Source organism: Harmonia axyridis, chromosome X (assembly GCF_914767665.1).
Source record: "Harmonia axyridis chromosome X, icHarAxyr1.1, whole genome shotgun sequence".
In the NCBI taxonomy this organism is placed as follows: domain Eukaryota; kingdom Metazoa; phylum Arthropoda; class Insecta; order Coleoptera; family Coccinellidae; genus Harmonia; species Harmonia axyridis.
In genome coordinates, this window is record NC_059508.1 from 21,053,724 (window position 1) to 21,077,380 (window position 23,657).

The 23,657-nt window shown below is 33.8% G+C and overlaps 1 protein-coding gene across 1 annotated transcript in view; it reads left to right on the plus strand.

The window, feature by feature from the left end:
- LOC123686301 (probable peroxisomal acyl-coenzyme A oxidase 1) overlaps positions 1-23,657 on the plus strand; it is a 32,820-nt gene that overhangs the window by 2,897 nt on the left and 6,266 nt on the right. The window contains exon 4 of the mRNA XM_045626349.1: positions 22,065-22,233. Coding sequence (XP_045482305.1) covers positions 22,065-22,233 — 169 coding nt within the window. The remainder of the gene's footprint in view (positions 1-22,064; positions 22,234-23,657) is intronic.

The window sequence follows — 23,657 nt, forward strand, 5'->3', positions numbered from 1 at the left end:
TATTGTCTTGATGAAACAGCAACTTTTTTCCTTCAAATGGGGCTGTTTTTTACATGTCAAGCTTTAAACGATCCAATAACGCTGTATAATAATAGCTGTTGATGGTCTGGCCCTTTTGGAGGTAATCAATGAATATTATACCTTCCGCATCTCAGAATACTGATGCCAAAACCTTGCCAGCTGACTGTTGTGTTTTTCCTCGCTTCGGATTCGGTTCATCGTGTGCAGTCCACTCAGCTGACAGTCGATTGGACTCCAGAGTGAAATGATGGAGCCATGTTTCATCCATTGTCACATATCGACGCAGAAATTCAGGTTTATTGCACTTAAACAGCTTCAAACACTGCTCAGAATCATTAACACGTTGTTGCTTTTGATCGATTGTGAGCTCGCTCGGTACGTACCCATTTCGCACACAACTTTCTCATGTACAAATTCGAACGATGTAAACGTTTAGAAGATATCTTCACCATGTCTGCTATCTCGATCAACTTCACTTTACGGTCATTCAAAAGTATTTTGTGAACTTTTTTTATTTTTTCGTCGGTGACCGCCTCTTTTGGGCGTCCACTGCGTTCGTCGTCTTCGGTGCTTATTTCACCAATTTTAAACTTAGCATACCACTCAATGATGGTTGATTTTCCTGGTGCAGACATCAACATAAAATTTCGGTAAATTGATAAGATTCTGAAGTGAAAGCTCCGAACTTCTCGAATTGAAAATAAATCTCAAGAAGTGTCTGGAATTTCAAAGGACATCGGATACGAATAATCAATTTTTTTTTCTTGTCGTTCCTAACAAGAAACCAAATTTTCAATTAAATCGTACCTTTTCCGTGAAGGTCCAGAATACCATTTACCGTGGCCCATCCTGTATAGGAGTTTAAAAAAAAACTTTGTTTCAGGAAGAATAATCAAACGTATGAAAAGAAATTTGTTACATTGTGAAATATATGGATTTTCATTCGAAATATGCAATTGATAAACCTCCAAAAAATTGCTCTGGATAATATTATTCTTCAAATCGTAGATGCTTTCATTGTTACAATCTTAACAACTGATTGCTTGAGTACGTGCCTTGTAACTTGTCCCATTTCAGACGGACCGATTAGTTCTATCGCAAATCGTTAACCATTTTCATAAAATGCGACAATAGATTTTGAACCTGATTCCAAGGTTTTATGTGAGATCATCTATGATTCTCGTAATATTTTATGAGAACAGATCATTGAAGATAATACTAGTCTACGTGTAGGTCAATAGTAAAAATAAGTGTATTAGTTTTCAATGTCTAGTCCAGAGAAATGAAATGAAATTGTTATTGCATGTTGATGTTTCAATTCTTGATCGTATATGTATATTCAAATTTATATAGGGTGAATCAATAGTTCTCAATCGGTCGATAACTCCGGTAAATTTTGGGCTAGGAGAATCGACAGAACTCAGCGCATATAAGCTTAAATTATTTTTGACTCTCCGAAAGTGGTGAAACACGATACCACCTTCTTTTTTTAAATGGAAATGTCCATTTTTTATATCATACTCATAATATCCATGGAATGTTGATTTATAAATTCCCCACTTGTTATCATTTATCTATTTCATGGTTTTAACGGTTTAAACTGAGGATCATATCTCGAGAGATAATTGTACGATTTATTTTTCATTGAATTTCCGAAAACTTTCAAGTCTTCTGCAAATTAACGGATTACTCTACAGGTGGTCCGAAAGACACTGCAATTTTTTTATAATGACCTTTAAAAAATGTCCATGAGTCCATTTTTTCAAATGGCGAACCCTGTTTTTTTCGTCTGTTGGATAGCCTAGTGAGTAGTCTTCATTTTTTGTCAAGACAATTTGTACCTAAAATGAATTTTCAAAATGCTTCACATTTCATGTTTTCTAATGGGGCTGGCAGTATACTTTTCACGCAATTTTCAAACAAGGGCGGTAGAGCGTAGATCTTTTTTTTCTTGGTGGGGTAATCGAAAATTTTTTTGACGATTACGTTTACTGATATCTGTAATGTGAAAAAAAAGAGATTTGATAACGAAGATTGAACCATATTACTCGAAATAATATTTTTTATTACCAATTCGATTGTTCTTATCTTATACTGGGTGTTCCTGAATTGGAGTTACGAATGAAAATGAGAGATTCCTTAGATAATTTTAAGAATAAAATGGCTCATAAACAAACGCTTTGTTTGTGTGTTTCTTGTAGTCCTACTTTTTTGTGATGATTGACCAGTTTATCGAATGTTTATTAATCTTCGCTACAGAGTTGGTAAATACGTTCCAAAACTCATAATTGATTTATTTATCAAATCTACACCCTGTAGATATAGCCAATTCGAAACTGATGTCTTCACAAATGAATTGCAATTTGAATGAAACACAATAAATTGTACAACACAGCCCAGACAATTTTTCGATGCGAATTCAGTTCTTTGATAACTACAGTATTGAAATTTTGTGACGAGAATGATACAAAAAACCGAAAATACCGGGTAAGTGTATACCAATGACGAATGCAAAAAATTATAGATGGCAAATAAGGGGAGATGCCGACAAAGCGTACAGTTAAAGAAAAATAATAAACCTCAGACATAGACGTGCTCGTAGTGCAATAAAAGTACTCATCTTGATAGCGATAACAAACTCATAAACCGTAAAGGGGTCCGATTTTTCACTAACGTGTCGATTACAGAGGGTATGGTCCGTATATCACCTTGGTTACTATGGTTAGTAAGTTGGTGGTCCTTATATGTCAAATTCCTCAAAAACCAGTGACTATTTCCTCAAACTTCGGTGAGTTATCTGTCACTAGAGCAACCGTTCTTTTATTCAGGTTAGGTTCGGTAACCGCGCCCACTCCGGTTGGCATTTGTCATTTTAATTTTCAGATTATTCAAATTCAAAATTCAAATTTATTCTGATTCCAATTACATGGTGCCTATGTACAATTAAAGTATAACATCATAATGGATATCATCATCGACGATCGGAAACTCGTCTAAGCGCATTGCGCTTGTATTATGTAGTCCCCGCTCCCCGACGAAATTAAGCAATTATTGTTTATGAATATTTATTATTTACAATATTGTTTACCACTTTTAGGTATCCTGTAGAGTAAAAATACTTTAAGCTTATGCGCTGAGTGCTGTCGATTTCGTCAAAATTTGAATCATTCTCCTAGCCCAAAATTCTCAGAAGTTATCACCGGAGTGAACATAGCAGACCGTTTCCTGCAGACTGTTTGACGGAAACACTCGAAGGCGGTGACCAGTGGCGTGCGGCAAAAAACTATTTATTATAGAAATAGTCACTAGATCGGATTGAAATTTAGGAAGTGGGTTCCGTATAGTATTCAGAGTATCCGTTGGAGGAAATATTGATATTCTATAGACCTCGGGATATTTTAGCAAAGTTTTTATTCAAATTATCATCTGTCTAACTTGAAAAATTCATATCTACGAAAGTACGCGTCGGAGCATAACCATATTTGGAATGTAGATTACTCTTCGCGATGTGAATAAACTGTAAAAAAATCATTGACTTCCTTTGGGATCCAGGGGTAGTTTTTTCAACTCTTATACTTCGAAAATTCGTATCTCCGAAAGTACGCGTCGGAGCATAACTATATTTGGAATGTAGATTACTATTAGGAATGTGAATAAACTGTGAAAAGATGATTGACTTCCCTTGGGATCCAGGGGTAGTTTTTCCAACCCTTATATCTCGAAAATTCGTATCTCCGAAAGTACGCGTCGGAGCATAACCATATTTGGAAGGTAGATTACTATTGGCGATGTGAATAAACTGTGAAAAGATGATTGACTTCCCTTGGGATTTAGGGGTAGTTTCTTCAACCCTTATACTTCGAAAATTCGTAACTTTGGAAATACGCGTCGGAGCATAACCATATTTGAAATCTAGATTACTATTAGCGATGTGAATAAACTGTGGAAAAATAAGTGACTTCCCTTGGAATCCAGGGGTAGTTTTTCCAACCTTAAAATTTAGAAAATTCGTAACTTCGGAAATACTCGTCGCAGCATTACGATATATGGAATGTAGATTACTATTAGCGATGTGAGTAAACTGTGACAAAATGATTGACTTCCCTAGGGATCCATGGGTAGTTTTTCCAACCCTTATATTTCGAAAATTCGTATCAGGACATGTTGAGCGCTCGTTTATTCATGCTTCAATTGCACCCTTCGGGACCACATAACTTTTTATAGGTAAAGGATTTTTCAATAAAATGTCTCATTTTGATAATGAACAAAAAACTAGTATATTTTGAGAGAAATCAATAGTTTCATTTCATTGTAAAGAGGGAAGCCATTAACAATGGGAAACACTGTCCAACAATCATTTTTGGACTTTGCGAGCCCCAAATGCGACAATTCTGTTTATCGCAGCCTTCGAGGTGAAAATGTGTCTCATCACATGAGAATCTTCATATGATTTTCCATTGAAAATCTGAATCATTTTGATGCATTTCAAAGACCCAATCAGCCAAGATACGATGTTACTGGTGATCGATCAGCTTGAGTTCTAGTGTTAACAGAACTTTGAAAGCCTTAAGGCATAGTTCTTAACTCGCTTGTCCCAAAAACTCCAATTTTTCCACCAGTTTCACATTTGACGGCAGAGAAGTTTCACGACGACACAAAAGTATTTCAATTTTGCGAACTGTGACTGCAAAATGTTTTTGTAGCGAATTTTAACACTTCCAATGCGTTGTTAAAGCGTCTATCGATCCATTTTTAGTTATGGGGTAATTTTTACTTGTCAAATGTCTAAAGACATGACAGCCGTCAAGATAGCAGGCTATTCATAATGAAACCTCTTATGCCCGCCACTCACGAAGCGTTTCTTCCAGCGTTTGGTAGCTAGCGTCGAAGAGATTCCAATCGAGCAGTCAAGTTCATACTCTGATTTACAGTCGTACGGCCGTGTCCCGAGCTGTCTGACTGGAATCTCTTCGACGCTTGCTACCAAACGCTGGAAGAAACGCTTCGTGAGTGACGGGCATTACTGATAACCTTTTATATCCAAGGAAGCAAATGAATGAATGAACGCCTTTCAGAAGCTCCTTGCTTCACTCCATTCCTTTCCTCATTTTTTTCGAAATTCCGCTTGAATTTTCTATGATTCTGATTTGACGTGATCGACAGAAAATTTGGCACTTTGCTCGAAATTATCATTTATTATTAATATACAGGAAATATTTTTGAATTGAGAAACGGAAATACTTCACAGGTGCATAGGTGACACCAAGGAGGTTCTGGAGATACCCCATTTATTGGGTCTTACTGTCTTCGTAGCCGATATACAGGGTGTTTTATGAATTTTGGATGTTTCTTTCTGAGGCCATATCAAACCAAACACCCGGTAGATTTTCTTCATATTTGGCAAATATGTTCCTAATTGAGAGCCGAAATGTATCATGCAATAACCGTCTTGAAAATCCAGGTCCGGGTTAACAAAAAATTATGAATCGTTTGAATCCTCGAAACAACACTCTGTACATCGGAATTTTGTAAATATGTTTTAATATTCGGAAACACCACTAAAAACTAAACTGACACTTGTACTTCAAATTTTCGCGCAGACAGTTTTACTGCACAAATTTTCAACGTAAAAGTGAAGTTTTTATGAACTTGGATACCTGAAAGTGGTTTAAGTGATTTTCAACAATGAATTATCAAAAATATTGAATCCATAATTATTTCAACATTACTTTGTAATTAATTTTTACATTGGTTTTCCTTTATATAGCTGTATACTATTTCAGTTTCTATTTATTGAGAATTGAGTTGCATTAGGTTGATATCGGCATATTCCTCATTTGGAAATGTATAAGTCATTTTTTAATTCAACAAAACACTAAATCACTGATAACAATGAGGAGAATATGAATATGATCTGAATAAGCCTAAACAACAATGGTCAGGAAAACCAATGGAAAAATTTAATTAGAAAGTAATGTTGAAATAATTATGCATTCAATATTTTTGATAATTCATTGTTAGAAGTCACTTCAAACTACTTTCAGGTATCCAAGTTCTAAAAAACTTCACTTTTACGTTGAAAATTTGTGCAGTAAAACTGTCTACGCGAAAATTTGAAGTACAAGTGTCAGTTTAGTTTTTAGTGGTGTTTCCGAATATTAAAACATATTTACAAAATTCCGATGTACAGAGTGTTGTTGCGAGGATTCAAACTATTCATAATTTTTTGTTAACCCGGACCTGGATTTTCAAGGCGGTTATTGCATGATACGTTTGGGCTCTCAATTAAGAACATATTTTTCAAATATGAAGAAAATCTATCAGGTGGTTGGTTTGATATGGCCTCGTAAAGAAACATCCAAAATTCATAAAACACCCTGTATATCGGTCACGAAAACAGTAAGACCCAATAAATGGGGTATCTCCAGAACCGCCTTGGTGTCACCTATGCACCTGTGAAGTATTTCCGTTTCCCAATGAAACACCCTGTATATCAACACCTTCAATCTCAATTGAGTCAGTTTTGAGGTCACGGAACTATTAGGTTATTTTTTTCGATATAAGAATATCAAAAAAAAAATTTTTAAGAATATTTCAAAATATTTTGAGAAGACTTTTAAGTATCTATGGTTCTGGTTAATCGATCAAAAAACGATTTTGCACGAAGCTCGAAATCATTTTACATGAAAATAAGAATTTTCATCATCGACATCAGATATTCGAACTTTATCGATTGAGGTCATTCCAGGCTCAAAATTAGAGAAATAACATATTTATAGAGTAATATTATTTATTTTTAAAAGTCATTATTTTGTAATTAAATTTACATCTCTTCAGTCGTCAATTTTTATCACATCAGTAAAATAATTAATGTTGAACAGAATAACGTAAATTTCAATTATATTCAGTGAATTTGTTTTTCATATGATATTAACATATGGTCCCAACTCACGTCAATTGTAAATTAAGTATATTATGGATCAAGGTAGTCGAATATTATAAAGTGTCTATATTAATTTTTATTTCAATTCGGAAAAAATCAAAATTCCAAAATGTACTCAGATCATACCAGAACTTTTAAATGAATAATTGAATAAATTTCACTGATTAAGTTGAAAAATACGGTAATATTCCAAATTATAAGGTTTCGAGTTACTCAAGTTTGTATTATAACTTCAAAACTTATTGCAAATAAAAAACAAATGATAACACCAATGGATCCTACTAAAAAAATGGCCTGTAGGATGTTTTTCTTTCATGTTGATATCACCAATAATAAAGAAGTTATGAGAACTTTTCATTTCACGCCATTTTTAATTTTCTCATATAGCTTGAAAACTTGAAGTTATTAGGTTGAACCGAGTCCGAAAATGTGCCATTCATTTTTTCTAGCTCGAAAGGTTTTTGACTAGACAATGAATTTGGGACACCCAATACAGTAATCGTGATAATGAATTACTTTCATTTGGCTTTTCAACACTGTATACTTATAAACAGTTATGAAGCCTCTATGAGTGCAAGTGGCGCCTGAACGAGCTCTCCGAGCTCTCAAAAGCTCCTGGGTTAACGTCAGTGTTTTACTGATTATTTATTCTTCAGAAAAGCTAGAATTTGTCATATCTATTCCTGAGCTAGTCGGACGTGCTTTAAAATGCGTATGCCTTCAGGTCTATTTTTTATCATAGAGATACTTTTCCCCCTGAATTGTCAAAATGCAGGTCGACCAACACAAGTTTCATCTGTTGAACTAACAGTTATTTGAAATACTTTTTGTTATTTCACTTCTCGTTTTCTGCCTTCATTACAGGAAATGTGATATTGATATCTCAATATTCATAAACATTAACATTACCATAAAAATAACTTCAAGGTTTGCAGCTCTTTCCTTATCCCTGAAACAAGTGTCAAAAAATAAAGTCAGATATCAGCTCAAACATAGACGTCAAAATAGATGCAAAAAGCGTGTGGTTAATATTTTATTCAAATCAACCGATGTCCTGGAGGTCAATCGATTGATTTGCTGTGATATCATAAGATACTGTCTAGTATCTATACATAGAAACAAAGCTGATGGGTGACCGATTGAAAATAATGGGTGTCACTGGAAACATGGTTTAGCATCATCAAACTATTACATATCACTGAGCAACATAAAAAAAATCTTTCCGGATGTAATGCCTTTTTGTATGATTTTCTTCTGATATTCTTGTATTTCTCAGAAGGAAACAGACGAATTATTGAACTAGAATATTCAATTGTTCCAGCCATTACTTTTCGACAATTGAAATTTTTTTTTTAATGTTACTACTAACTACTTGTTCGTTGTAAAACATTAATTAGTTTCAAAGAATATGTAGTTCTTATCGTTAATTATAATGAATTTTTTTTCACCATCCGGATTTTTCTCATGGAATATTTTTGAAGAACATAAAAAACAAATAACAAAACTTTTTTTCATAATATGCCATTTCTACTTCACTATTGTCTTTCCTCAAATGAACTGGAACATGAACAATTCTCTATTGGAAAGAGTTCTATTTCTAGCCAACTTCCTGAAATATCGTGCATTCTCACCTATTATATTTGACCATTTGTCATAACTCTTATCATAAATTAATTTATCAATATTGAGCAATATTCTTGTTCTACTATCAATCCTTTAGCAATTATGCTTGTCGAATACTAGAAGCAATTATCCACATGTCAAGGATAGGCCAATCACAATTGCATAAATTTTTCTGTCGAGTTCATGTAATTTTGATTGTTGCCAAGGATTCAATCTATATAACAGGCCAATTGAAAAGCCACTGGTCTACCATAGTAAAACACATTTTTTTTATCAAAATTCGATTTTATTATTCAATATAGTTGCCTTCGAGGGCGATATAGCGATTATAGCGATCTTCCAACTTTTCGATACCATTTTTGTAGTACGATTAGTATTTCGCTTCAAAATAGGGGTTGTCCATTAATCACGTGATCTTTTTTTAGCATTTTTTAACCCCCCCTCCCCCATTGGTGATACGTAGTGAGGTTTAAGACTACCCCCCCTCCCCCTTCTCAACATCACGTGTATTTTTAGTACCTACAACGAATCTTAAAATTTTCTGAATATTATCTTAGTTTAAATACAGGTACAAACTATAATCTTATTTTATTCTGAAATTAAGGACCATAATAAAAATGTCTACACCAGGTTGCAAGTTTTTTTTGATTGCCATAACAATAATAATAAACGAAGAGTGTAATCATAGGAAAAACATGTATTGTACTAGTACATGAATATATTTAATGTAGTCAAGGTCACTACACGCCGCGACGTGCCGCTTAATATTTGTTTAAAAATCGCGCGTTTGAGGAAAAAATAAATACACGTGATATCTTACTACACCCCCCCTCCCCCTTGTGATATTTTCGTGATTTTTATCAAACCCCTCCCCCCCCCTTTCAAACCTCACATGATTAATGGACAACCCCATAGGCCTCAGTTAGAGTATTCTTTTGAGGTCTGAGAACAGGAAAAAGTCGCTGGGGGCCAGATCTGGCGTATGCGGTGGATGCAGAAGCAATTCGAAGCCCAATTCATGCAATTTCGCCATTGTTTTCATCGGGGCCGTTTTTTAACGATTTCATCGTTTAAACGATCCAATAACGCTATATAATAATCGTTGTTGATGGTTTGGCCGTTTTGGAGGTAATCAATAAAAATTATACCTTGCGCATCCCAGAATACTGATGCCAAAACCTTGCCAGCTGACTGTTGTGTTTCTCCTCGCTTTGGATTCGGTTCATCCTGTGCAGTCGACTCAGCTTACTGTCGATTGGACTCCAGAGTGAAATGATGTAGTCATGTTTCATCCATTGTCACATATCGACGCAAAAATTCAGGTTTTTTGCACTTGAACTGCTTCAAACACTGCTCAGAATCATTAACAAGTTGTTGCTTTTGATGGATTGTGAGCTTGCGCGGCACCCATTTTGCACACAGCTTTCTCATATATATACAAATATTCGTGAATGATATGATGTACACGTTCAATCTTCACAATGTCTGCTATCTCGATCAACTTCACTTTACGGTAAATCAAATTTATTTTGCGAACTTTTTTTATATTTTTTTCGTCGGTGACAGCCTCTTTTGGGCGTCCATTGCGTTCGCCATCTTCGGGCTTCATTTCAAAAAATTTAATCAAAAAGGATGTATCAATTGAAAGAAGATTATTTGGAATCACATAGAAATCTCCCTCAAGCTGTATATCTTTATGCACATAACGTTTTCCATTGTTTCAACGAATAGTTGGACAATTTATGATTTGAATTTCATATGAATGACTAATGAAACAGATACATTAAGGTCTTTTAGACGGAAAATTCAAACTTGATTACAGAGCCATCTGTAACGATTCGCGAAAAATTGATCGTACCAAAATATTTGTATTTTTTGGCGTAAAATACGAATCATCAATAAAAAACAGTGGTTCCTATTCGAAACCTCCGTACCAATGGGGAATTGAATGGACCTGGTTTCAGCATAAGTGAACTTTCCCCTCATATACACCTCTTATTTAAAACATTTTTCCGTAAGATGTTTCCTCTTCGAGGTTTACATGTACATTTTTGGTCCAAGCCGCAAACAGTCTTATAATACTACGTATTTGCGTAATCGGAAAAGAAGAAATTTTTCCAAAAAAGCTCTTTCTGCTGAAAAATTTCACAAAAATGTGAGTTTCATCGCCACCATTTTTTTTATAAGAATCCCAATAACTCATGAACCGTTGAGTTTTCACTCAAGGTAATGCATATTGCCATCAAAAAAACTATCTAATGATGCAATAGTATACTAGGTGTGCCATTTGAAATGAGGAAGTAGTAGTCTGTTTCCGGTCTAACCGAAAGTTGAAATGAACAAAAATGATTCGATTTCGAGAAACCTGGACAACTGTGTTCGATAATTTATTCTCAACAGAATTACCTGCGTGTTCCTAAATGCTTTTGCATTATATCAATAATCCTTATAATAAAATAAGAAAGAATCATTTTCGTTTCAATTCAATCATCTACTTTCTGTCAGGCAACCCAAAATATATCCTTCAAATTCTCAAATTATACAGGGTGTTTCAATGGTAAACGGAAAAACTTGAACAGTGAATAAAGGACACCGAGGTGGTTCTAGATATACCCCGTTTATTGGGTTTGACCGCCTTGGTTACCGTGATACAGGCCGATTCATGAATTTTGCTCATTTCTTTCCGAGGGCATAACAATCAAACCATCCAGTAAATTTTTTCCATATTTGGCACACATATTTTTTTTTGAAACCACAATGAATCAATTTATGAAATTTGAAACAATATATCGAAATTTCGAAAATCCGATTTCAGATTTGAAAAGAGCATATCGCGTCATTAAAATTTCCGCGCAGACAGTTTTCCTGCACCAATTTTCAACTTTTCGAGAAATTGGATATCAAAAGTAATTATAAGTCACTTTTAGTAATAAATTATTGAAACAATCGATTTCCTTGTCATTTTAAAATTAGTGACTATTATTAAATATATGAGCTTTATTTTTTTATAACTTCAGACCAAACCATTGTGTAGTTACCAGGAAGATACAACTACTTGTCTACTTGTAATTATAAGAAGAAAAATTGGCGAACAAAATTGAACATTCAATTTTGAATTATGTACATAGCTAATTTTTCTTCTTTTTATTACAAGTAGGTATATCTTTCTGGTAACTATATTATGTACACCATGATGAAAGGAGCCATTGAATACAATACATAAAAAAAAGGGTAAACAAACTACATGAACTGCTCAAAACGTCTTCCCATTTGGGTTAATACATTTTTTTAATCGTTTGAGAATATTTTGAACTGACTTGCAAATTACATTGGGGTTTGTTTTTTATTTCCCTGCTAGCTTCTTGTATTTTTGAAATTAGCCGATCCCGAGTATGTATTTTAGAAGAATATACCACAGATTTCCCCCAGCCACAATAATCTAAGGTGTTAAAATCAAGTGATCTGTGAAGGCCTCCTCGACCAATTCATGAATTATTGTTCAAAAAGTCTCTAATTCATTTCAATGAAATATTCAAGCGATCAATTTTGAATTACGAACATAGAGTTCGCCAATTTTTCTCTTTTAATTACAAGTAGGTGTATTTTCTGCCTTTTTTTTTATATAAAATAAAAGTTTTATCACTTACGGTACGCTTTTTCAATTACAATTTAACACTGACGCCAGGACATAATTTATCTTCCTGTAATTACAACAATGGGTTGTCTGAATTTATAAAAAAGCAAAGCTTATGTATTTGATAATACAGTGGACTCTCGATCGAACCTAGTTAACTCGAAATCCTCGATATATCGAATTATTTTCGATCCCCTTGAAAAAACCTGTCTAAACCGAAAGAATTTCCATGCATAACTCGAAATGATTTTACGGATATGTTTCACCATATTAACTTCTATAAGTCGAAGACACACAAAAATTATCTCTATAAGTCGAAATCGGTAGTTAATTCCAAACCCCGCCGCACAAGTCGAAACGTATCGGTGAATTGAGCGTATTTAATGATGCAATAATTGCATAATGAGGTTTTATAGAGAAGAGATAATTTTGTTGTATAGTTTTGTAAAGGCTGTAGGACATACATGTTTAATGTTTTTTATCCCGAATCTCCTAAGCCTCTGAGAGACCTCTCAGAAGATAGGAATTTTTACGAAAAACTTATTCAGAGTTTTCTCTCTCAATTGCTGAAACAAGCTCAAAAAAATTGAATGAAATGCTCCTGCGCATATAATTGCAATGATTTGTCAGGTTGAAAAAAAAGTTGCCTAAAAAGAAACGAACAATAACACTTTGAAAATTAACTTTTTTGGCGTTTTTTAAATCTTCACCATCAGAGATACACCATCAGAAAAAGAAGTTAAAAAAAGTTGCCTTAAAAAAACGAACAATAACACTTTGAAAATTAACTTTTTTGGCGTTTTATAATCTGAATCTTCACCATCAGAGATACTCTTAAAATATTCAGAATTTGTCAATTGGCCATTTGTCAACATAGAGAGTCGTTGGTCTGTTTCATTATGAAATTTTATATTGTCAATTCATTTTTAATTAAATTTATCAAATATGTATTCTATTCTTCACCTCTATATCTTGAATTTTCATTTGGTGTACCCCTATATCTCATTTCCTCTGTAAGTCGAATTTAATCAAGAATGACCTGTATAACTCTCGAACTACGCCTATGTCGAACCATAGTATAAGCTTTGCTACCTTCTGGTTTCTTCATACAAATTCAACGAAATTTATGTTTCTCTTAAGAAAATTATATCATTACATTTGAAATTTTGGAGATAAATGAACAAAATTATGAAAATCTGACTTAGCGCCCCCTATAAGAAGCAGCAAAAACTTATTCATCAGGAGTATATTTTTCCTCAATCAACAAGATATTATCTCTCAAACGAGATCTAATTTGCTCAAAAATGTTGAGCCACTCTGAAGTTACAGACATTTCAATCAGTCCGATTTCTCCCTTTCTCCCACCTTTATTTGATGCCGTCAAATCGAAAGTGATAATTCAAAAAGATGCAGAATTTTCCAAGGATTACAATAATGATATTTTTTCATCAACTTGATATGAAATATTTTCGAGTAAAATTCATTTTTCTACTCGACGTTAGCTATTAAGCCCCCTAGCGGTAGAGGTAAGAACTTGAAAACAATTTCCAGTGTGTTTTCTTGTACACTTTAATAGTAGAAATTTTTACCGCAAGTCTCTATGATGAGTGGATCCTGAGATAAAGCCGCTTACCTGGCTTATTTGCCCACCCTGTACATTATAGGGCACTGCAAAAAAGTATAATTTAAATATTGTGTCTGTGAAGTTAGCGCCCACTTTTAAAAAATTAAGTTATTGTGCATTCGTTAGTAACTATTCGTAACATAACATTTTCGTTTGTACCTCAAGGATACTGATAGAAAAAATATCGCATTCCGCTGGGACACGTTTTTTTCGATTTTTCTCTGGAAAAAAATTCACTTTGAAAGTCCAGCGTTAGTGACACAAACATTTTCGTTTGTAACCTTACCTATAATGGGAAAATATCACTCTTAAAATGCGAAGTAAAAATCTTACTTAACGATAGTTCAGCGATTTTTGTCATTGAAAAATGTGGGTTGGCGGAATAGTTTTCTGTATCACAAACTTGACAGATAATATTTTTCTTTTTTACTTCGATGAATGTTTTCCAAAAAAGAAATTTTATAAGAAGAAACGGTTGAATAACTGGGTGACACAAGAGGTGAGAGAGTCGAGCTCTTATTTACGAGATCTTTTTAAATTAAAAAAATTATTTTGACGGAAAATATGATAGGGTAAAAAATTCTAAGACAAAAAAAGAGTACTTTCAACGTAAATTTAATGAATCTGACAATCGATCAGTTAACAGGAAAACTTAAAGGTGGTCCTAATATTTCAATTCGAGAGCCCTCCACATTAAAATTGGAAAGTGATCCTAAAAAGGTCGCAGATATGTTTAACATGTTTTTTGTTGATACACCGCGGAGAGTGATTGAGGAAATTCCAGCACCTCGTAATTCACAAGAAAAAATTAAAGAGTAGAGCTTCAACGGGAGTATGTTTTTGAGGCCTTTCACTACTGAAGAAATTTATAAACTCCTACATAAAAAGCTTAAGAGTAAAAAATTTTATGGTTTTGATGAGATTCCTACCTTTATGATCAAGAAAAGTCTGGATTTTATTATACACCCCTTGACTGAGTTGGTGGAGCCTCTCATTTATAAGGGGTACCTTCCCGGAGAAACTGAAAGTGAGCAGAATAATACCTTTGCATAAAAAAGGTGATGCTGAGGATATTCAAAACTAGGGCTGGGAATCATGAATTAATGATTTGAATATTCGAATAATCATTGAATAATTATTCGAATAATTGTATTTTGCATTATTCGAATAATCATTGAATAATTGAATGATTGAATGAATATTCACTGAATAGTTGAATAATCAATGACTGCTTTTCTATTCATGAATAATCAGTGAATAGTTGAGTATTCACTGATTATTCAGTGAATAGTTTTCTATTCAGTGAGTAATTGGATATTTATGAAGTTACGAATGAAGTTTGAATGATCACTTGACTCACTATTCAGGAATGATTAAAACAAGGTTTTGTGATCACTACGGACAAATCGTTTTATTAATATTAAAATGACTGGAAATTACATAATATTGAAATAGATAGATACAATTGAATTAAAATTATAAATAAACTCCTGTCAGTGTTCGGAATCCAAACAAACAAATTGTCATTCAAATTAGTACGTTGTCGTTGAAGAAATTGGCTAATTTTGATAAATAAGACTATTTGAGAACGATTTTACTATTAATTTATAGACAGAAGAAACGAGATTAATGCCGTAAGTTCGAACTTGAGGTTCAACTAATATACACGGCTTTTTACAAAATCTGAGGAATGATACAGGATTCAAAGTTACTGGTATTAACCTCGTTCCTTCGGTCTATCAATTAATACTGAAATCGTTCCTCAAATACTCTTATTTATGAAAATAAGCCAATTCCTTCAACGAGACCGTACTAATTTGAATGACAATTTATTTGTTCGGATTCCGAACACTGACAGGAGAACCAAAAATGGCGGTGTGTGACGTCACACTAATAGAGCGTATATGGCGAGAGGCAAAACACCAAAACGATTATACCACGTCGCAAAGGGTATATTCACTCATCAAAACGCTCGGATTTTATTGGTTCATTAAAACATGAGTTCAATCACTGAATATTGACTGAATATTCATTGAATAATCATTGAATAATCACTGAATAATCATTGAATAATCAACGAATAGTTGAATATTCATGACTACTCATGAATAATCAAGCATGAATAGTTGTTTGAATGAATTATTCGAATAATCGAATAAATTTATGGATGAATATTCGAATACAAAAAGGCGAAAAAGTACCAGCCCTTTTCAAAACTATAGACCTGTGACTTTGACTTCCTCTTTTTCGAAGATTTTCGAATACTGTTTCATGGACAGGTTGGTGAATTTTTTCATGAGCAATGAGTTGATGATCAAAAATCAATTCGGCTTTTTGCCTGGCCGTTGTACATCAGATGCAATTTTCCATTTTTTGGAGCAAATTTACTCACATCTGGAGGACGGTCAGTGTCCTGGTAGGATTTTTTGCTATCTCAGCAGGGCATTTGACTATGTGTCAGATAAGAGGCTTTTCGAGATGCTCGAGGGTTATGGAGTGCGCCCCGTAACCCATTGCCCCAATGCTCTACATTGAATCAGATGTTTTCTTGAAAATAGACCACAGTATACAACTATTGGTAGCGAAAAGGATAAGGTAAGGCGTCAAGTGTGCTCAGATACAATAACAAATGATATCGGGGTTGCGCAGGGGTCCATTGTGGGTCAATTTCTCTTCCTCGTGTACATTAATGATATGGATACAGGAATCGATTCAGATTTTATTGTGTATGCGGATGATTCTGCGTTTGTCACCAGTGACCGATCATTCAATGTTCTTGAGCGGAAATGTAATTCGGAATTGTCCAGAGTAATGGAATGGTGCAATGTTAATCAACTTTTCTTGAATTTATCCAAACGAACTACATGGTTTTTCACAATCCTCGAAAAACTGAAGATTTGAACATGAAGATACGTGGTGATGACATTAATGTAGTGAGATCGCACTGCGTTTCCTTTTTGGGAATCATTGTTGATGACACCCTCACTTGGAAGTCCCATTGTGAAATAGTGCGTGTTACCTCCTGCGTAAACTAGGGGGTGTTCTAGACCAAAATTACTTGATAGGCCTTTTTCATGCGCAAGTAATGTCAAGACTTAGGTATGGTGTGTGCTTTTGGGGAATATCTGCGGAGTCGGGCGGCGTATTTAGGGCACAGAAACGTGCTATTAGAGTAATGACTGGCGTTCACCGGCTGACATCGTGCCGAGACCTATTTAAAAAGTATTCAATTGCCACACTTCCCGGTCTATATATAATCGAGTGTGGTTTATATGTGCACAAGAATAAGAAAAAATTTACAACTAATGGGTATAATCATAATTTCGATACAAGATCTAGAAACGACCTTAGAATACCTACACATCGACTCTCGAAAACCCACAACTCTTTCCTCGTGATGTCTTTAAAAATATACAGGGTGTCCCGTAAAGACCACGTCAAACCGAGGGAGAATGTAGATCAAAGGATAACCCACCTGCTATGACGAAATTCCCATTATAAAAGTCTTACCGTTTTCGAGATATTTTTTTTTGTTGAAAATAAGGAATATTTGCCCCTTCCAATAGTTTTGTCCTTACGGTTGGTACAATTTTACATCTTTTTAGTTAATTTTTTCAGTAAAATGTTGCTGAAGAATGATTTTAACGTTTACGTTAAAAACATCCTCCGAATATTTTAAAGGGGGGCGATGAGAAATATTTTTATTGTAAATTTTGGTAGTGGATTATTTTGTTCATGAAGTTTAGCCCATCGTAGTGGAAAAAAAATGTAAAGAGCTACTGCTGCACATTACACCAATAAATTTTGTCTATTTTATAGTGATTTCAAAGAGGTATCACACAAGTCATTTGTTATTCAAAGAAAAATGATATGGCTGTTTTTATCCAACTGGGTACGTTTCTGACCAAATCAAGTTTGTCAATTCTGTTAAGAAATCTTCGATATTGCATTACTTAGTGAACAATGGCAATTGTTTACTTGCGAAAATATTACTCGCATAATTATTCAGCCCCAATATTAAAAGTCCAGAGGATTTAGGTCTTCATGTACCCATCCTTGGTACAGGGAGACTCTTCGCTCCAAATGATCTTATTGAAAAAATCTGGATCTGCATGATGTTTTCGCAAAATTTGCCGGCAAAATTGAATTTCGTTGAGGTGAATAATTATGCGAGTAATATTTTCGCACGTAAACAATTGCCATTGTTCAATAAGTAATGCAATATCGAAGATTTCTTAACAGAATTGACAAACTTGATTTTGTCAGAAACGTACCCATTTGGATAAAAACAGCCATATCTTTATTCTTTGAATAACAAATGACTTGTGTGATACATCTTTGAAATCACTATAAAATAGACAATTTATTGGTGTTATGTGCAGCAGTAGCTCGGTACATTTTTTTTCCACTACGATGGGCTAAACTTCATGAACAAAATTATCCACTACCAAAATTTCCAATAAAAATATTTCTCATAGCCCCCCTTTAAAATGTTCGGAGGATTTTTTTAACATAAACGTTAAAATCATTCTTCAGCAATATTTTACTGAAAAAATTAACCAATAAGATATAAAATTGTACCAACCGTAAGGACAAAACTATTAAAAGGGGCAAAAATTCATTATTTTCAACAAAAAAAAATATCTCGAAAACGGTAAGACTTTTATAATGGGAATTTTGTCATAGCAGGTGGGTTATCCTTGGATCTACATTCTCCCTCGGTTTGACGTGGTCTTTACGGGACAGCCTGTATAATAAGATACCAGCCGATATACGACATATCTCGGATCTCGTTCGTTTCAGGAGAAAACTCAATGAGCTTATTGTCAGTCAATCCTTTTACAGCTTAGAAGATTTTTTTGGAGAAAAAGTTTGATCTGAAAGTTTTGAATTTTAAAATGTTTTTTTTTTGTGAACTAGGTACTTTTTTCTTTTTGTTGTGACTATACCTTGTTGGTCGATGGAAAATAAAGAGATTCTATTCTATTCTATTCTAATAGGGATGAATCCGTGACAGGAGAGTGAAGAGTAGCAACGTTTAATAATAAAATATAACCATAAAATCTGTGCGAATAGGAGATGTTCTCGCACGATTTTGTTTTGTACGGATTAGTCACAGAATTAGAGAAAATTTATTTTCAATTTGATTGTTGATTTGTCTGATCCATTATAAAATTAAATTAAACCTTATGAATAAATCCAATAACGTTCAAACTCCTCGTGAGTATAGAGAAACGTGGTGCCAACTTTTTATATGATCAATTTTCGATTCTTTTCGGACAGAGTGTATTTACAGTAGAGTGATTGAATTAATTTTCTAGTATTTCAACTTTTTTATTCCATAATTAGAATCAGTCTGGCTTAAATAAATTAATTATGTAATTATTTATACGTTTTGTTTGTACCGCACTTGAAAAGGCGGCTGGTATTTCTTTACGGTAAAAATGGTTAATTGTGTCTATTTCCGCATTTACTTTATTATTGTTGGTGAGTAATTCGAAATGTTAAATAATTATTCTTCATAAATTCCTTAAAGTAATAATCTAAGCTATGAACCATGAGAAAAATAGTAAAGAGATCATGCAGTTCAGATAAGGTTTATTGTATTTGTTGGATAATTTATCCTTGAATTTTATGAATAAGAATATAATGAATTGTTTTTTCATCAGCAATATCCTTAGTGCATGTTTATTTGATTATATATCGTACTTATGGATATCAACCAATGTTTCCACATAAATCATAAAATCTACACTTATTAGATCGATTTAGATGTTTGATATGCGATTAATGTACAAGGTTCTTGACCTCAGGAAGAAGAAAGAGAAGGAAAAAATCCTTTCAATAATTTCTTTGTCTTTTCTTTTGTTTTTCATTATTGATTTTTTCTCGTTATTGTTTTAGCGTGTGAATACATGTTAATTTTGAGCGTTCTTTTACATTTCTTTTGACGTCATCACCGACTACTGGGAAATTTACGCAATGGCGTAGATATTTTTTTTCTTGGGGGGGGGTAATGGAAAAAAATTGTTGACGTCATTGTTCACTCATATCTATTATGTGAGAAAAAGAGGTTTGATAACGAAGTTTGAACCAAATTATTCGAAATAAATTTTTTTTTATTACCAATTCGATTGTTCTTATCTTTTAGGCCCAGTTTCACCAAATGCTTTAATCTTGACTTGGCTCTTAAGTGAGGCCTTAGATCACGATTAATGTAATGTAGTGTTTCACCACACTCCAAAGCGCCATTTAATCGACCAATCGCGATTTAGCACTAATCGGCCATTTTTGGAGGATTATAACCTTTCAAGTTGAGATTAATAATTATTTATCAGTATGGAACTCTTGTCTATGTAATGATTTTTCTGGAAATTTCTAATTTTTGGGTCAATTTTATCGAAATATGTATAGGCTCAATATTTCCCATTCAAAATACACGTAAACTTTGTTTTTGTGTTTTATGAAATTTATTGCAAAGAATAATTTATTGATATGTTTGATTGAAATATTATTCAAGAAGCAGTTAAACTTGTTAATAAAAATAAATAAGTTAATGAAATTACTTATATAGTTTTTTTTCCAGAATGTGTGGTTTTGTGAAATGGGATAATTTCTTTTTAACTTCTGCAAGTTTCCGACATTTCGAAGCACATTACTCGACATTTTCGGCAAAAATTAACTTTGTTTTTTGTTTACAAGATGACAAATGTTTTGAAATGTTATGAGTTATGAAGGAATGACACCTGACACCTAGCGCCAATGGTGGTCATCACTGCTGATACGATACAGAACACTATTATAACTCTTTGTTCACAACGTTGCCAAATGGTCTGACTATTTAATCGTGATTTGGTTAATCGCGATCATCTTTGGACGGGTTGATGCATGGTGAAACAGAAAACACTGTTAAGCCTGCTTTAGTAACAAGCGGAGTTTAATCAATCTGGGATAAAGTGCTGTTTGGTGAAACTGGGCCTTAATGGGTGTTCCTATATTATAATGGGTGTCCCTGAATTGAAGTTACGGAGGAAAATGAGAGATTCCTTGGATAAATAAAATGGCGCATGAACATGAGCCCGCAAACACTTTGTTTTCGAGATACATGGTGTTTCTTGTAGTCCTACTTTTTTGTGATGCCAAACCAGTTTATCGAATCTCTATTAATCTTCGCTAAAGAGTTGGTAAATAAGTACCACAACTTTTAATTAATTTATTCATAAGTCACAGATACCTAACTGGTTCTTTATAATAAATTGGAATTTCCTGAGAATTACTATAGAGATCTGTTTACATTTTTTCTCGAAATCGATTGCAGATATGACAGCACTACAACAAACCAAAAGAAACTCTGGTTCAATAACCAGAGTTTCTTTTTGAATTTTTCTAAACGAACAGTGGTTCACAAAAAAATAATTCTGGAGGAAAGAAGCGGGAACCCTTCCAGAAACAATTCACCCTGTAGATTTGCATTTAAAATTAGTATATCACATGATGAAAACTTTAGATTGGAATATCAATGCCAATTCAAGTCAAATATCTTGTGAAGGGAAGGTGCTATGAGAAAAAACTTGAACTTTAACACCTTTATCTCAAAAACAAAGCAATTGCGAACTCATGTTATCGGCCTTTTTTTCTTGAAATGATGCAAGAAATCCGTACATATACATATAGTCCATTCAAAACTTATGTCTTCACAAATAAATTGCAATTTGAATGAAACACAATAAATTGTACAACACAGCCCAGACAATTTTTCGATGCAAATTATTCAGTTCGCTTCTTTGATAACTGCATATTGAAATTTTGTGACGAGAGGATACAAAAAATCGAAAACAACGGGTAAGTGTATACTGATGACGAATGCTAAATTCACGGATAGCAAATAAAGGGCGATGCCGAGAAAGCGGATAGATTAAAAAACATAATAAACCTCGGACAAAGACGAGCTCGTAGTGCGATAAAAGTACTCATCTTGAAAGCGATAATAAACTCATAAACCGTAAATGGGTTCGATTTTTTACTGACGTGTCGATTCAAAGGAAAGTAAAATGATTATTATTGGTTCATTTTATGGAGAAATTTTCGTCATCGTCTTTGCGAGATTTCTAAAATTTTATATTTCGAAAATCTTGGAGGGGGTTATTACCCCCAGTACCCCCCTATTTCTACGCCCTTGAATTTACGTAATAAACATTTTCGTTACTTTTTTTTTGCAGGGAAATACTTGGTGGTCAACTTGGATCAGCCATTTTGCCTGATGGTAACCCACTCACACTTCATTTTGTTATGTTTATACCTACCTTATTGGGCCAAGGAACTTTAGAACAGCAGGGTGAATGGTTGAATAAAGCTTGGAATTGTCAAGTGGTCGGAACTTATGCCCAGGTGAGTATCTGAGCAAAAGTCGACCAGAGCCATATCAAGCGGATAAGGTGGTTCTTAGATTAATTTGGTTTTTGGTCAGAAATTCTGTAAAATTGTAAAATGCTGAGCAATCACGATGTTGATTTTTTTTCACAAATTTGGCCTTTTCGGCAAATTTGCTCAATTTCCTGCCTTATTCTGAATAATGCGAATTGCAATTGAACTTTTCGATTTGATTGATAGCTGAATACCCATTATTCCTCTTAGCCAAAGCTCTGGTGTTTTTTGCATTGGTTTATTATTTTCAATAATAGTTTAGATGCCTATCGTACTTGTAAAAAAAAAAACCTCAGGTGAAATTTTTCAACTCCGTTGAATAAAAGACGGAACCTACATTTGTTACAAAAATCAATTGCTATACCGTAGGTATTGATCCTTGAATTGATGGTTGAAAAAATTTAATTATTAATTTATTAAGGCGGCTCTTCCTTGGAACTACTATATACATAATTATCTAAATAAATATTTTTGATTTTGACTTTAGAAGAAAAAACTAGGAAAAATTTTGAAAAATCTTTTTTTTTTGGAAACTTAACATAAAATTGAAATAGAATATTGCTAGGATGATTCCAAATAACATATTTGTTACCGAAAAGTGCTATAGCTAAGCCCACAAGCTATAGACCAATCAGTCTATTGTCAACTATCAGCAAACTAGCAGAAAAAATAGTTCTAGATCGACTTTGAAAAAATCAATAGTTTTAACCCTATATATCTTGGTGTTTTTTCCCACCTGAAGAATTGCCCCCTGAAGCCTCTACAAATATTTCAAAATTAAATATTTAGATTAATTAGCAATAGAAATAGATATACCACAATTAAGGACTTACATAAAGGAACGAAACTAGAAACATTAACAAAATACATAAATATAATTTCTAACCATTTCAATGAAAAGCAGCCAAGCGACAAAATTCACTCACTTAATAAGATATAATAACACGTCCCCTCTGACCATTCTTTACTAGCAGCTAGCTTTAAGTTGACTCTTAAAGCCATAAAGTGGAGAAAAACAAAGAATAGATTTGAGCTTGTTGAGAGAAAACGAGACAAGGCAAAGAATTAAACAGGAACTGAATGAAAACTGTAGAAAAATGAGGGAAGAGATTTCGGATGAGTTTGAAGCGGAGGATGTGGACACGCTTTCGAACAAATTAGAGCAAATATTGAAGAAATCTGAAGAACACTTGAAGGGAACTGCACAGGTGGGGGTAAACCATGGATGACTAGGGAAATTCTGAAACTAATGGACTCAAGAAGAGAATTCAAAGGCAAAGATAACAGCAAATATAAGGAAACACACAGACTCATAGAGAAGAAGATAATCGAAGCAAAGGAAAATTGGATGATGGAGAGATGCGATGAGCATGAGGAACTACAGAAGA